Source organism: Scyliorhinus torazame, chromosome 7, assembly GCF_047496885.1.
Source record: "Scyliorhinus torazame isolate Kashiwa2021f chromosome 7, sScyTor2.1, whole genome shotgun sequence".
Lineage (NCBI taxonomy): Eukaryota > Metazoa > Chordata > Chondrichthyes > Carcharhiniformes > Scyliorhinidae > Scyliorhinus > Scyliorhinus torazame.
Window position 1 is genome coordinate 69,256,366 of NC_092713.1, and position 17,086 is coordinate 69,273,451.

At 45.5% G+C, this 17,086-nt stretch overlaps 1 protein-coding gene across 3 annotated transcripts in view; it reads right to left on the minus strand.

Annotated features, from left to right (window-relative positions):
* ipo13b (importin 13b) overlaps positions 1-17,086 on the minus strand; it is a 253,469-nt gene that overhangs the window by 213,651 nt on the left and 22,732 nt on the right. For all 3 annotated transcript variants that reach the window (XM_072510858.1, XM_072510859.1, XM_072510857.1), the window contains exon 2: positions 2,961-3,694. In XM_072510858.1, the coding sequence (XP_072366959.1) occupies positions 2,961-3,694 (734 nt within the window). The remainder of the gene's footprint in view (positions 1-2,960; positions 3,695-17,086) is intronic.

Here is a 17,086-nt window from a genome sequence, read left to right on the forward strand (position 1 = left end):
ACCACTATGCTACCGTGCTGCCCTGTCACAAGTGTAATGCCATTATATTGAGTCTGTGAATTGAGAGTTAAAGCAATTGTGAACAGTTTGTACAGCAGTCAAGACAAATAAATCCGAAAGGGGGTGGTGAAAATCCTGGACTGTTAAATGTGGAGTGGAAGCTTTGTTTAAGAGAGTCATTTGGAAAACCTGGATTGTAATTCAGAATAAAAACTACTAATGGACAGCAGTATTGTGAAAGAAGATTTTAAAGTGCGTTTGGGAGTGGAGTTTGGAAGCTCGCATGTGACAATCACCTGGGGAAATTCAGAGGAGAAATCCAGACACTAACTTGGGTTCAGAGCAGAGTGTGTATCTGACTACAGCAAATCTGTGTGCTTTAAGGGATTTTGTGCTACTGAGATCATTATAGCTTAAGATATGATTAGTAATCAGTGTTAACCTTAAAATCTATGTATAGTTGTGAAGCCAAGGGAGGGGAAGTATAGGAGTATTGTGTCATAATCCAATGTTTAATGAATATCTTATTTCTTGTTTTTGAAACTAATTAACAGTCCTGTGATTCTGGTCCTCCACCGTTTCTTCTAAAACAGTAAACAATTATGGTCTTTAGAGCCAGGGTTCCATTCTGGAATTTTCCCCTCCAGTTATAGCACCAACTGGGACCGTAACAGCTGTTTGCTCTTTCTCAGACTGAGTTAGTCCATTATTATCCGTGCGTGTTTTTCAAGGGCTCATCTGTTCCCTTCAACACAATTTTACACTATCTTCCATTAGTTTATTTTCACACTCATCACAACATCAGATGCTTCATCAGTAAGACCAACATGACCATGGGCTGGATTCTCTGCCCCACCACGCCACATTTCCGTTTCACCCTGCCGGCGGGATGCTCCGTTACGCCAGCCGGTCAATGGGGTTTCCCCATTGTGGAGCAGCCCCACGCCATCTGGAAACCCCCGGGCTACCAGCAAAACGGAGCATCCCACCGGTGGAGAATCCAGCTCCATATCTCTCAAAGGCTCCACTTCCAACTGTCCATAGGTTGGTGAAGGTAGCATTGACACAGTATTTAATCAGTTGGGGATATCAAGTAAAGTGATTTAATCTTCATTTTAAAATTGCAGGTTACCAAAAGAACAGGGTTATAGTCATTGCACCCTTGTTAAAATCAATAATAAATACAATTTTTAAATGATAGATCTGCTTTAATATTTTTTGGAAATTATTTCAAAGATTAGAAAACTGTTAAATTCTGGTGAATGAATACCTTCCCTTAAAGTTTCACAGCATTCTTTTTTTTCTACCCATAAGATTTCCATAGCATCCTTTTCATTTTTAAAGTTCATGAGTTATCTAATCCACACAAAACCAGCTGAAAAAGGTTTTGTTGCATTATTGATTTTACTCTTTGTTGCGCACTTTTTGGCACCTTGCTGTGGTAACCAATTTCCTTCTGGCTGCAGTTAGCTTTTAGACAAGACATTCCACGATTTCATCTTATTGAGAATTATAGTTGAACTATTAGCAACCTGGAAAGCAGTCTTTTTAAGTAGACACTACAATCATGTCAAAAACACATACCAAATAGCTAGATATTCTTGAACTGAAAGCTTCTTTTCACAGTTCAAGAAACTGCCATCTCGTTCTAAACACAGGAGTCATGTCTCGTTTGACAATGTATTTAAAGATAACGTTCAAACATTCTAAACCTGCCATTTTGTATGAATACAATTAGCACTGGCATTACCAACATCATGTGGAGATGCCGGCGTTGGACTGGGGTGAGCACAGTAAGAAGTCTTACAACACCAGGTTAAAGTCCAACAGGTTTGTTTCAATGTCACTAGCTTTCGGAGCGCTGCTCCTTCCTCAGGTGAATGAGGAATTTAACCTGGTTTTCTAAGACTTCTTACTGTGATTACCAACATCGTAAATGCATGTGAATTACTAAATTGAGCTACATTTTACCCGATAAAATTTTAAACACTATAAGGAAAATTTAAGATCCAATTTATAACCAACTTGCTGCCCTGGCCACACTACAGTTTCAATGTCACTGCTCAAAGCAATCGCCTCAACTTCCCTCTAACTCAATTTCTTAATTCCTTTTCGAGTGTCTTCTTCTGCTTCAGAAAACTGTTATCAGACCGAAAATATTTTCCCCAAAATATGCAAATAAGAGGATTAAGCCGTACAGCCCCTGAGCCCGCTCTATCATCTAATAAGACTATGGCTGAGCCTTAACCTCAACTCAACTTTCCAACCCAATCCCCGTAGCCCTCAGTTCCTCTTTAGTTGAAAATAATAATTTTAAGAGACAGGTTAACTTCTTTTCAGTGGGTTGACAAATGTTATAACTATTGTCAAGTTAAATGGAGTATTTTACAATTGTCATTTAGGATTAGCAACTTTTTCAAATGCTATCTAAGCCAAAGTCTTTACAAAGGTACGATAAAAGTACTACAAATTACCTATACACACCACACACTTCTTCCCAATCCACAATGTCATGTACTAATCCTTTATGTAGATAGCCTGCATGCTAAAATCTGCTACTACTCTGGTGCAACTTAAACTGCTAATAGCTGTGTGGCAGATAACCTAATGGAAATCACCTACCTCAGGGAGCCACGTGGCCACAACTTAGTTTGCCACATAGAACTTGGTACAAAACACAATTCTTGTTGACTTAATACATGCACTAAGTTTTAAATTCCAGCAACTACGTATCATGCAGGCAATTTAGCCTGGTAAACTTGTAATATTTATAGCAAAATGACTTCAAATGTTGAACATTAGTCAAAAAAGATTGAAGCACTTCGCAGATGCAGACTGTTCATTCTGCTAAGAGGACAAGCTAACCCATTTGGTGTGATCATTTGTTACATCCGAAATATTAACTTGTTTGTTCACTCTACAGATACAAACAGACCCATAAGAACTTGTGACTTCCTTACCTTTGAGCATCAGGCTGGGAGATAGCATTCACAAGCGCTTCAACTGCTGTGTCAAAAAGCTCAGCATTCTGTAGAGATGTAAACGAGGCCTGCATCAAACACTCACAATCCAGGAGGGGAACATCCAGTTGTACCCAGCTCGAGAAGCACTTGAGAGCCTTCTGACTGATGAACACAGGAGAATCTGTCTGTAGTAGCTGCTGTAGAAGAGGAAAGACGGCACCAGACTCTTGTGCTAGGGCATTTCGCACTTCACCCTTCCGATACTGAGGCAGACGACTTGTTTGAAACTCTTCGGGGAGCACAGTTAGTAGTTCCAATAAAGCCATACATCTTGCTTTGCCATCCACATCTGAACTTTCAGTCTGGAACATTTTCACCATGTCACCTACTGCATTTGGCCATATCTCAGGCATCATGTTGAGAGCCAATGATGCTAATGCTACACAAAGTCTGGTGAGCACTATCTTGGAGCCAGAGGCAAAACATGCTATTTGATTGAAAAGCTGTGATTTCAGAGTCTCATATTGATCTGAGGGAATATCATTCCAGTAGCGGGAGATCTTGATATGAAGGGCACTGGCTCCAAAATATTGGATCTCAGGCACTTTACTAGGACTGAGTAATGCCCAGCTAAATTGCCAAGCTTGAGGAGATACTTGTGCCTGCATCAGCCATTTCTGTGCCAGATTCTTGTTGTCAATATTTGGATCATAGTACAACTGATGTAATGCCTGCAAAGATAGAAAAGACAGGAAAATATGAAAAATAGATTTGACCCATGGGCAGGGCACAAGGAGGGAAAGAGAAGAAATGGAAATGAAAACACCCTGTGCCTCCTGTACCTGCAGCTCACCATTAGTAGAAAATACATTTTCCAACTAATATCAACTCGGGTTAGATATCATTGCAAATCAAAGTAAAATTGTCAATTACTTATTTCAGTTCCTTACCAAAGTACAAAATAATCCTTTCTCTCGTATTTTTAAATCAGCTGTATTAAATTGAATAGTGAAAAGGAATGGCATTTCAGAAGTGCTTCAACTCCAGTTTGTGGTGATATTGGTTCAAGTTTCAAAAGAAAACATTTAGAAAATTGGCACAGTGGTCAGCACTGCTGCCTCACAGCTCCAGGGTCCCGGGTTCAATTCCGGCCTTGGGCGACTGTGTGTGGAGTTTGCACTTTCTCCCCTTGTCTGCTTGGGACTCCTCCGTGTGCTCCGGTTTCCTCCCACAGTCCAAAGATGTGCAGGTTTGGCGGATTGGCCACACTAAATTGCCCCTTAGTGTCCAAAAGGTTAGGCGGGGCTTTTGTGTTACAGGGATAGGGTGGAGGTGTGGGGTTAAGTAGAGTGCTCTTTACAAAGGCTGGTGCAGAATCGATGGGTCGAATGGCCTCCTTCTGCACTGTAAATTCTAGGATTCTATGAAATGTAAATAAAACTTGAGATTCAAGATGATTTTGTTACACTGAATAGATATTTCCAATTTTCACTTTGCACCCTAGTGTGTATTAACTTAATAATTTGTTGATTTAAAAGTTACCAAAAATAAATTCGTACACTCCTAAATTCAGCTACAAAAATATAATATATTCAATTCAAATTACATAGGCATTGTAGTTTTCATACTAAAATAAATTAAATGTGTACAACTATAAAAGATTTTGGTATCAGACTCACCACAAAAGAACGAAAGTACAAAGACTCCATTTAAGCAGGGCAGACTTCAACAGTTAATGAACTGAAGTGGGATTGTTAGAGGGACACAGTTTGGAAGAGAATTGGTTGACATTAAATACACAAGATAATTTATACGACTGCATAAGAATATGGTTGTTGGAGGTCAGTCATTTCCACTCCAGGACATCACTGCAGGAGTTCCTCAGGGTAGTGTCCGAGGCCCAACTACTATCAGCTGCTTCATCAATAATGTACCTCCACCATAATGTCACAAGTGGGCTGTTTGCTTCTCCAAAGTCTGTTCACCAATTACAAGGCACAAGTTAGGAGTATGATGGAGTACTCTCCATTTACCTGGATGAGTGAAGTTCCAACAACACTGATGAAACTTGACACTATCTAGGACAAAGCAGCCTACGTGATGGTCATCCACAAGCATTCACTCCCTTCACCACCGATGCACAGTGGGCAGCAGTGTGTACCATCTACAAGATGCGCTGCAAGTCTCAAAAGACAGCACCTTCCAACCTATTGATCACTATCAACTAGAAGGACAAGGGCAGCAGATGAATGGAAACATTCAAACTCCTTCAGTCTCTGTGAATCATCCCACTCAGGCAGGACCCAATCACCACCAGTTACTGGGCAGGATACAGCTTATTGGCCAATTCATTGGCCACCAACCAACAAATCGAACAGAGTCCCACCCCATCTCTTGGGTGCCACAGAGTCTGAGCGCCGTTGTTCAAAGCTAGGACCATATACTATGTTGTAACTTTTTGAATTCCTCATTCACTCTGCTACTTAGCTTAAAGATATGTCCATTAAGCATTCATGGATCAGAATGATAACGGCAAAAAATAAAGAAGGGGGAAATACAAGGGAATCAACAGGAAGAATCCTTACAATGTACAGTTGGTAGACACACTAACCACTGTCCACACATGGCAACCTCCAGCGAGCATGACAGAATCACAAGAGATGGTGAAACCTCGTAGCATTAATAACAAAAAACAGAGGTTAGAATGCTACTTAATTTTCTTCTCGTCCCCTCCTCAGCCTAGAGTTTCCTGGTGCCCAAACAGAAAAAGAAAAAAGCACCGTTATGCAGATCAATACCATTTTCTTCAAACCTTTAAGAAATAATCAAGAGTAACAACAACCATGTATCGCCAAATCAGCTGATCAATCAGGTGTGGCTTAACATCAGGCAATGGAAGAAACGTATGGAACCATACCCAGATGCCAATCCAACCTTTAAGCTAACAAGAACCAGAACCACCAGAGCCTACTACTCTCCTGACCGAACAGCAAATGAAATGTGGAAGTGCCATCAGGCCTCCAGACCGCATGAACCTCTAACTTCAAGGACTTGAAGGAGGGATCAAGCGTAGTGAGAATGTTGTTAATGTTAATTCTGTAAAAGTAATACTATTGGAATAGCATTAAGGTTGTGACAATAAGGTAATTGCACAAAACTTTTAATAATGCAAGACTTGAAGTAAACTAAAATAACTATATGCAAAGGATAAAGACTTGGAGGGAGATGTAATAGTGGGTCTGGTACAAGAGTACAATACTGCCCACACAGTGATGCAAGAAAGCATATGCTCAAAACCAGGGTCAGAGTCAGTCTAGAGATGGAGTAAAATGTGGAAAGACCCAGGATGGAGGCTGCGCCATACTTGTACCCTCTATGGTATATATGTAGATAGTTGAGACTAGCTGTTAATATACTCAAGACTAAACCGCCTACTTGCAGTAGCATAGCGGTATTGTCACTGGAAGGTGATCCACAGCGCCAGGATAATACTCTGGGGATCCGGACTCGAATCCTGCCATGGCAGGTGGTGGAATTTGATCCAATAAACATCTGAAATTAAACATGATGACCATGAAACCATTGTCAATTGTCGTAAAAATACCCAACTGGTGAACTAATAATAATAATTTTTTTAATAATCTTTATTGTCACAAGTAGGCATACATTAACACTGCAATGAAGTTACTGTGAAAAGCCCCTATTGTCACATGTAGGTTTGCATTAACACTGCAATGAAGTTACTGTGAAAAACCCCTAAAAGCCCCTAGTCACCACATTCCGGCACCTGTTCGGGTACACAGAGAATGTCCCTTAGGGAAGGAATCTGCCATCCTTACCTAGTCTGGCCTGCATGAGACTCCAGATCCACAACAATGTTGTTGACTCTGAAATGCCCTCTGAGATGGCCCAGCAAAACCCTCAGTTGTATCAAACCGCAGCAAAGTCACCAAAAAAAGGAAAGACCACCTGGCATCGACCCAAGCACTGGAAACGACAATGGCAAACCCAGCCCTGTCGACCCTGCAAACTCCTCCTTACTAACATTTGAGGGCTTGTGCCAAAATTGGGAGAGCTGTCTCACAGACGAGTCAAGTAACAGCCTGATACAGTCATACTCACAAGAATCATACACAAGTCCCAGACACCACTATCACCATTCCTGGGTATATCCTGTCCTGCCCCACCACAGCAGAGATGGCGGCACAGTGGTATACAGTTGGGAGGGAGTTACCCTGGGAATCCTCAACATCGATGCTGGACCCCATGAAGTCTCATGGCTTCAGGGCAATGGCAAGGAAACCTCCTGCTCATTACCACACACCATCCACCCTCAACTGATGAATCAGTACTCCACGTTGAACACCAGTTGGAGGAAGCACTGAGAGTGCCAAGGGCACTCAGTGAATGTACTCTGGGTAGGGGACTCCAAAGTCCATCACTGAGAGTGGTTCGGTAACACCACTACTGACCGAGCCTTAAAGGACATAACTGCTAGACTGGGTCTGCAACAAGTGGTGAAGGAACCAACAAGAGGGAAAAACATACTAGACCTCATCCTCACCAACCTGCATGCCACAGGTGCATCGATCCATGGCTGTATCGGTAGGAGTGACTATTGCACAGTCCTTGTGGAGACCCGTCTTCACATTGAGGATACTGTCTATTGTATCGTGTGTCACTTCCATTGTGCTAAATGGGACAGATTCAGAACAGATCTAGCAATTCAAGACTGGGCATCCATGAGATGCTGTGGGCCATCAGCAGCAGCAGAATTGTATTCAACCACAATCTGCAATTTCATGGCTCGGCATCTCCCCCACGCTACCATTACTACCAAGCCAGGGGATCAACCCTGATTCAATGAAGAGTGCAGGAGGGCATGCCAGGAGCAACACCAGACATACCAAAAAATGAGGTGTCAACCTGGTGAAGCTACAACACAGGGCTACTTGCTTGTCAAACAACATGAACAGCAAGTGATAGAGATAAGCGATCCCACAACCATCGATCAGATCCAAGCTCTGCAGTCCTGCCAAAAAGGAGTAATTTTTTTAATCAAGTCAGCAAATACAGATAAAAAATTGGATTGTTTGCTGAATCCCAAGATCTCGACCCGTTTAAAACCCTCTGCATGATTCTAGGAAAAACACAATAAAGGTGAACAAAAAAAAGCTAAAAAGAATTCGTAGAAGTTAGTCTGACCCAGGATTAGGATTTTTTTTTTTTTTAATTAAAAAGTGTGCTTCAAATCACTGTGGAACAACAGAAAATAGAAAGCAGTTGTGAAAATTTGACCTGTTAAGTATCAAAACAGAGGGATACACCAGTTTAAACAAATTTTCTTACCAATCCACCAAGTGATTTTCTCATTTTAGGCATTTATTCTAGCTTTACTTTATTGGCAGATTGACTATCGCCTGTCAAATTTACCAACTCAATTTTATTCTACCATTTTGTTTAATCAGTCGTGCATGGCAGTAGGTTGAATCTAATAGTCCATGTTCCACGGCTGCAATATTGCAGTTTGACCCATTATTTCTACACATAGTTTACTAAATGTCAATATAAAAAATACTAGAATCAGACTGCCACAATTGGATGGATACACTACTGGAAATCAGCAGCTCAGAATTTCCATTTCAGCTACTTCTCACTATGGATATCAAGTACCTAACTGACATGATGAGACCTAACTGACATGAATGAGATTGAACAGTCTCATTATAGGACACTCTAATTGGGTGACTAAAGGAAAATACAATTTGTATGCAACTAGGTTGGTGCAATCTATACACTTTAAATTGACATTTTTTACTTGCACAAAACGCTTCCTCGATACATCAATAGCCTCTGCTGGTTAGAAATATTAGAAGCAATAAATATTCATAGTGGTCAAGCAAAAACAAAGTATTTATTCACGAAAATGGTCCTTTACATTATTTAAGCAAATGTAGGTAGATACTACACGCTATGGAAAAGAGACCTCGGGTGGGATTCTCCCTTCTGGAGACTAAGTCCCCACGCCTGCTGGAAAACTGGCGAGAATTACTCCGGACTTTTTCCTCGAAGGTCCGGGGTGATTCTCCATTTTCCCAGGGGGCTAGCAGAGCCCCACAGTGCGTCCCGCAGCTCTGGCTACCAGCGGAGCCCTGCTAGTCAGACCGCGCATGCGCACAGCGGCTGCAAGCGGGTCCGCGCATGCGTGCAGCGGCCCACCTCGGCCCAGGCGCCGCCGACATGACGGAGCCACATAGCGGGCCCGCGCGGAGGAAGGTAGGTCCCTCCCAGATTGCGATGGCCCGCCGATCGTGGCCTCCGATCATGGGCCCGGCCACCGCTGAGGCCCCCCCCCCCCAGAGTCAGATACCCTCCGCCCCCCACCAGTACCGCCACCGCGGCCACCGGTCCCAGCTCCAGCCGGGTGGTACCGCATGTAAACCACACGGTGGGTGTTCGGTCGGTCGACCGCGGAGAATCGCCACGGGGACCTGTTCCAAAGGCCACCGACCTGCGCCGCATCCACCGCGCGCGGGGGTCTGGTGGGTCCACGGAGAACCACGGAAGCGTCATCGTGCCGGATTTCAGGCGTGAAGGCCTATTCTCCGCCCCTGCACCGGGCGCAATTCTGGTGCGGATGGTCTGAGAATCCGGCCCCTCATTTTAGTAGCAATGGGCACAAACTCACAGACTGTCACCAACACCCATTTTGTGTTCCAGTAATTTAGCTCAGATTAGATATTTAATATATAATAGAATCAGAATCACAGAATTCATAACTTTTTATGGAGAGGGGCAAACGCCCTAGCCTTTGCCTCCCTGATCGCCCGCTGGAGGCTCCTGTTCGGCTGGAGATCAGCAGTGCCATCCAAGGCCATGGACTGGCTGCCCAGCTTAGCAGAATTCTTGAAATTAGAGAAAATAAAACTTGCCATCAGGGGATCGGAAGAAAGCTTCCACAATACATGGAGGCAATTCACCAGCCCCTTCGTGGACCTGTTCGTGACCAGCAATTAAGGGAGGGAGAGAAAAAGAGAGGAGGCATCACCCCGAATACAGGGGAATCAAACAGTGGCTAATGGGGGGCTGAGGGAAGGGGAAACCCTATTAATGCTGCAATGGCATCACAGCCCTAGTATGTTTTAATACAATAGGGTACCTCTACATAATTTATGGAATGGTTGTTGTAGCCGACCATTTGGACAGTTAATATGCCTCTTGTTCCTGCATATATTTTCTGTGTTCTCTTATCTTTTCTCCTTTTGTTATAAGTGCAAATGGAAATCAATAAATACATGTTTTTTAAAGATTCGCAGAATTGTTACAACATAGCAGGAGGCCACTCAGATATCGTGTTTGCATCCACGTTCAACTTTGCTGTCTAAGTTTCAATACAACACCACTGTAGACAAATTATCTGTCTGTTAAAATATCCCTTGACCAAGCAAGGTTAAGGGAGACAAACTAAAAAGTCACTGCAATTTTGTCACCAGTTCTTCTCAAAATATGTGTAGTGGGAACCCTCTGCATTTTCTACGTCACCATCAAATCCAGTGTGCTCTGGCAGATTGTTTAGTTGCAGCATCAGAATATAATTCTGTCGTCATTCAGCAACCAGCTTCTAACTGGGGTGTCTGAATAACAAACAGCAGTAGAAATCATATCTAATTTTCCCCTTTCCCAAATTCAAAGATTTTTAAAAAACAACTGCAATGCCCTACATTTGACCTAACTGGCCAGCAGAATAATAGAATCATCGAATTTGGAGGCAAGAAAAGCATGAATAAGGGTTTCAACTGTAGATGAAGCAAGGCAGGTGATATTCGTCACAAGGGGTTTAGAATATGCAAGAATGGAAGAAATAGAATGCTGAACAGACCTCATTTAGACTACATAATTTCAATGTTGGCATCACTCCTTAGATATTTGCCTTGGAGAAAGTTCCATGATAATTCACCATTATGAAAGCCAAAATGAAGAGACCAAGTTACAATGGGAGATTGGGTGAATTTAAAATTAAGTGCCATAGAAATTAGGTAAAGTGACGGAGTCATTATGGTACAAAAGTAAGCAATTTTGCCCATCGATCCCATGCTGGCTCTCTGTGGAACAATCCAGTCAACCCTATTCACCGTTCTATCCTATAACCCTACAAGTTTATTTCCTTCAAATGCTCATCCAATTTGTTTCTGAAATCATTCATTGTCTCTGCTTCTACCGCCCAGTCATTACCATTCACTGTGTAAAAAAGGTCTTCTTCTCATTCCATTTGAATCTCATGCCCAAAGGCTGTGTTCCCTTGTCCTTGTTCTATCAGCTAATTGGACGAGTTTTTCTTTGTCTACTTTATCTAAACCTGACATAATCTTGTACACCTCTAACAAATTTCTCTTCAATCTCCTTTGCTCCAAGGAGAACAATCCCAACTTCTCCAACCTAACTTTGTAGCTAAAATCCCTCAATGCAAAACAATTCAGGTAAATATATTCTGTATCCTCATCACAGAACCATTCCGATAAATCTCCTCTATGCACTCTCAAAGAAAGGCGCACACCTCCCTAAAGTGTGATGACCAGAACTGGACACAATACTCTAGTTGTGGCCCAAACAGATTCATAAAAGACAAGCATAAATTTCCCTTAATTTGTACTCAATTTACCTCCGATTTTATTGAGGTATTATAAATAACAACAGGAATTAATAGGAGTAGATGGGGCAGATTCTACCTTCTGGTTGGGGAATCCAAAATAAGAAACCGGATATTAGAATTAAAGGTATGTTGTCTGAAAAGAAATCCACATAAAAACTTCAAAGGGTTTTAGTCAAAAGGGTTGAGAAAACATGGAATCAAAACAGGAGATGTTCATAGATACAGGGCTCGATTTAACTAAATGGGGACAAAGTCCCATAGCGAGTGCGTTTAGCTGCTTGTTTCCCGGCACTCACAGCGCCGAGAAACACAATGCTATCAATATTACTTGGGTTAGATACGGGCCTCAGCGGGGAATGCGCGACCAAGGCCCTATTTTCTGTACTGAGGAGCTCCGCTCACTGGAATTCCTGAGTGTGGCATCCCGATCTCTGGAGCCCCCGTCTGCGTGGGTTTTCTCTGGGTACTCCGGTTTCCTCCCACAGTCCAAAGATATGCCAATTTGGCCCTAGGTGGGGTTATGGGGATAGTGTGAGGTTTGGGCCAAGGGTGGGTGATCTTTCAGAGGGTTGGTGGAGACTCGATGTGTCGAATGGCCTCCTTCTGCACTGTAGGGATTCTATGACTAGCTGTCTCGCTTGAATATGCAGATTTGCCAAAGGTGACCCTGCCCACAATAGGCAGGATTGACATTACAATGTCTCACGAGATTGTGTTAGATCTTGCAAGGTGTTGCAAGCCGGGTAGCTCTGCTTTTCAGGTGCAACGTGGTCGTTCGATTGTGCCCACAAGGTCAATTGAGATTTAAGGGGCAGTTAGATACTTATTTAGGAAACATGAACATTAAGGATAATTAAGAACAACAGTGAATCATGATTTTTTTAAAACTGTAATAGCAAAGATGATAGATCAAAATTGATAGCACAGAAAATATACTCCTGTTCCAAATTGCTTAAACACAACTTGTGTGAACCTTGATTACCCTATAGGTAGCGTGATGGTGGGCGAGCAGGGCTCCCGCCGGTGGCTGCGATTCGCAGCGATTTCGGAGAAATCCCTGAGTCCTCACGTACTCCCCGACTACCATCGGCCTTTGGGGCCGCCACGAGCAGCCAGCGGAGCCGGTTTAAAAACCGGCGAAAAACCCCGCGCGGGTGTCGGGCGGCGGGGGCTGAGGCGTCGGGCCCGGTGCGGCAGGTCAGAGCAGCGGGGGCGGAGCTATGAGGAGGCCGAGGCGGTAGGCCCGAGGCCAGGGCACTATGTAGGGAGGGTGCTCCACGTTAGTTGGCTCCCACCTAGGAAGAAGAAAGAAGGTTGAAGCCTGGTCCCAGGAGAATGCAGAGGAGAAAGAAAGAGAGTTTAAGGAAGTTTGGTGAAAGTTTTTTTTTCTCTCTCCCCCTTTTTTTTTCAAAAAAAATGTCAGATTGATGAAGGGCAGGAGGGTGAAGGGGGAGAGAGGAGAAAAGAAAGATGATAAAAAACAATAAGCCGCTAAAGGATGCGAAGAGCAGCGTCGAAGAAAGGAGGAAATGCGTGTTCGCCGCCGAAGGAGAAGACGAGCAAAAGTGTTGACAGGATGGCGGAAGCCGAACTGCAAGGCGGGGCCGCACTACTTACGGTGGAGAAGATGACCGAGGTGATGGTGGTGGAGCTGGAAAAACAGTTTGTGAAGCATATGGAGCCCTTGAGGAAAGAGATGGCGGTCGTGTTGAGGTCATTGGTGGAGGAGGCAATCGGCCTGATGAGGGTGGAGGTTGCAAAGGCATCGGCCGAGGTGAGAGAGCAGGGCGAGACGATGAAGGAGGTGGAGGAGGCCGTGACACGACACAGCGACCAGGTAACCTCGATGGGGGACGAGCGGCGGAGGGTGGTGGAGGTTAACAGAGGACTCCGAGCAAAGCTGGAAGACTTGGAAAACCGCTCAAGGCGGCACAATTTGAGAATTCTGGGCTTGCCCGAAGGGAGAGGGCCCAAGGCCAACGCAATACTTCGCTAAGAAGTTGGCAGAGCTGATGGGGGAGGGCGAGAGCCCCACTCTGTAAGAGCTAGACCAAGCTCATCGGTCATTAAGGCCACAGCCCAAAGTGAACGAGCCGCCAAGGGCAGTAATTATCTGCTTCCATACGTTTTGCATGAAGGAGAAGGTATTAAGCTGGGCGAAGCAGGAGCGCGAGGTGCTGTGGGATGGTACTGCAGTTTGGATCTACCAGGACTTGACGGTGGAGTTGGCAAAAAGACGAGCGGCGTTTGGGCGAGTGAAGGCGGCTTTGTACAAGGGGGTGCGATTTGGTGTGGTGTACCCGGCGAAGCTGAGAGTAACATACAACGCCAAAGACTTTATTTTGAGACAGCGGAGGCGGCTGAGGCGTTCGTGAGGGCAGAAGGCTTGGGACAGACGTGAAGAGCGGAACTCGAAGTGAGACTGTGGACTGTGTTTGAGCGGCTGGAAAATGTACAAATATTAGAACTTTCTTTTTACTGATTTGTATTGAAATTTACTTCTCTTTGCATTGTTACAGAGTTCAAGTTAATGGCGTTCTGTGTTGCAACGGTTAAATGTTATGTTAGTGAATTGTAGGGGTTGGATAGTTGGGTTTGTTTTGATGTTTCTTTCTCTGGGACTGGGTGGAAGGGGGCGAGAGGTCTTGGCGGGGGGGAGACACCCGCGCTAGCTAACTAAAGTCAGTTAGTGAACAGGGGTGGGGGGAGAGGAGGACTGCGGACATTGGAACCTGGATAGCAGGCTTCAATTGGCCTACGAGGTGAGCAAGAGAGGGTGGAGGGATGGATGTTGGGGGATGTTTTTGTAGGGGGGGGGGGGGGTTCTTGGGAGGGCGGGGGGGAAGGGGTTCGATGTTAACAATGAACAGGGGTGGGTCAGGCTTATGGGGCAGGGCCCTGTGGTATGATGATGGTGGATAAGAACGGTGGCGGGGGTGAGAGACCCCCAGTAAGGATAGTCACGTGGAACGTGAGAGGGCTAGGAGGTCCGGTCAAGAGGTCACGGTGCTTGCACATCTTAAAAGTTTGAAAGCCGATGTCGTAATGCTGCAGGAGACTCACTTGAGGGTGAAGGACCAGGTGAGACTTAAAAAGGGCTGGGTTAGCCAAGTGTTTCACTCTGGATTTGATGGAAGGGCTCAATGGGTAGCGGTGCTGGTCAGCAAAAGGGTACCCTTCCAGATGGAGAAGGTGCTGGCAGATCAGGGGGATGGATATGTGATTGTGGCAGGGGCGCTGAAGGGGAGATTAGTGGCGCTGTTAAGTGTATACGGTCCCAATTGGGACGATGTGGGATTCGCGAGGAAGGTGTTTGGGGCTATTCCCGACTTGGACACGCATGAGCTGATTGTGGGGGGGGGGGGGGGGGGGGGGGGGGGGACTGGAACTTGGTGCTGGAGCCAAGGTTGGACAGATCACGGTCGCGCTCGCTGGTCCCATCAGGGGGGGCGAAGGCGCTGGCTGGGCTAATGGTGGAGGGGTGGACCCTTGGAGGTTCCTGCACCCAAGGGAACAGGAGGACTCGTTTTTCTCAGTGGTCCATAAGGTATACTCGCGGATCGACTTTTTTGTGGCTTTGCTGGCTGGAGTCAAGGGGTCGGAATACTCTGCAATTGCAGTGTCAGATCACGCCCCACATTGGGTGGCTATGGTGCTGGAGAAGGGGGCAGCGCAGAGACCGGGGTGGACACTGGTTGTGGGGCTTTTGGGGAACCAAGTGTTCTGTGAGAAAATTGAAAAGGTAATTAAGGAATATGTAGGTTTCAATTGAACGGGTGAGGTGACAAAGGCAGTCATCTGGGAGGCTCTAAAGGCGGTGGAGAGAGGTGAGGTAATTTTGTTTAAGGCCAGGGTGGATAAAGAGGAGAGGTTGGAGCGGCAGAGGGCAATAGATGAGATGTTGGAGGTAGATAGGAGGTATGCAGAGGATGGGGACCCGGCGAAGCTGGAAGAGGAAGGAACTACAGGCGAGCTTCGACCGACTGTCCACCAGGAAGGCGGTGCGCCAACTGAGACGAGCAAGGGGTGCAGTTTATGAACATGGAGATAAGTATGTTAGCAGGTCAGCTCCGGAGGGAGGCAGCGGCAAGGGAAATTCTTCAGGTGAATTATAGAGCAGGGAAGTTGGTGGTGGCTCCAGTGCTGATTAACAAGGTTTTTGAGGAGTTTTATGATAGGTTGTACAAGTCAGAGCCACTCGGGGGAGACCGTGAGATGCAGGAATTTCTAGATGGGTTGGAGTACCCGAGGCTAGGGGAGGGGGACAGGGCTACATTAGAAGGAGCAATAGTGGAGCAGGAGATAAAGGATGCGATTGGGAGGATGCAGTCAGGGAAGGTGGCAGGGCCTGATGGGTTTCTGGTGGAATATTATAAAAAATTTAAGGATAGGTTGGCACCCCTGATTGTGGGGATGTTTGAGGAGGCGATAGTGAAGGGGGTGTTGCCGCAAACCGTGGGGCAGGCATTGATTTCCCTGTTGCTAAAAAAAGATAAGGATCCGATGTAGTGCGGGTCGTATCGGCCCATATCACTTCTGAATGTGGACGCAAAAGTGTTGGCGAAGGTACTTGCGGATAGGCTGGATGAGTGCCTCCCAAAGGTGATAGGGGAGGATCAGACTGGGTTCGTGAAAGGGAGGCAGCTGTTTTCGAACATTAGGAGGGTTTGAACGTTGTTATGGCACCGGCGGAAGGGAAAAAAACTGAGGTAGTTGTGGCATTGGACGCCGAGAAGGCGTTTGATCGGGTAGAATGGGGGTACCTGATGGCAGTGCTGGAGCGGTTTGGGATTGGACCAAGGTTTGTGAACTGGGTAAAGCTATTATATAAGGAACTGAAGGCGAGTGTCTGCACAAATAATATCAGTTCAAGATACTTTTCTCTCCACCGTGGGACGAGGCAGGGATGTCCTATGTCCCCCCCCTGCTGTAGCACTTGCGATTGAGCCGTTGGCCATCGCATTGAGACGTTCGGGAGCATGGAAAGGAATAATCCGGGGTGTCCTTCAATGCCGACGACTTGCTGTTGTATGTGTCGAAATCGAGTGCATCGACAGGAGGAATATTGGAGTTACTGCGGGTATTTGGGTCTTTCTCAGGGTAAAAGTTGAACCTGGACAAGAGTGAGCACTTTGTGGTGTCTCGGCCGGGGGTGGGGGAGCTGCCATTCTGTAGAGCAGGGACTCATTTTAGGTATCTGGGGGTGCAGGTTGCCCGGGAGTGGGGGAAGCTTCGCAGGTACAACATCACTAGTTTGGTGGGGAGAGTGAAAGCCGATCTGGCAAGGTGGGATGGCCTTCCTCTGTCACTGGCAGGTCGGGTACAGGCGGTTAAAATGAATGTGTTGCTGCGATTCCGGTTTATGTTTCAATGCCTACCGATTTTCCTGCCATAGTCTTTTTTCAGGGAGATTGAGGGAAGGATTACCTCATTCATATGGGGAGAAAGGTGCTGCTACAGAGGGCAAGGCAGG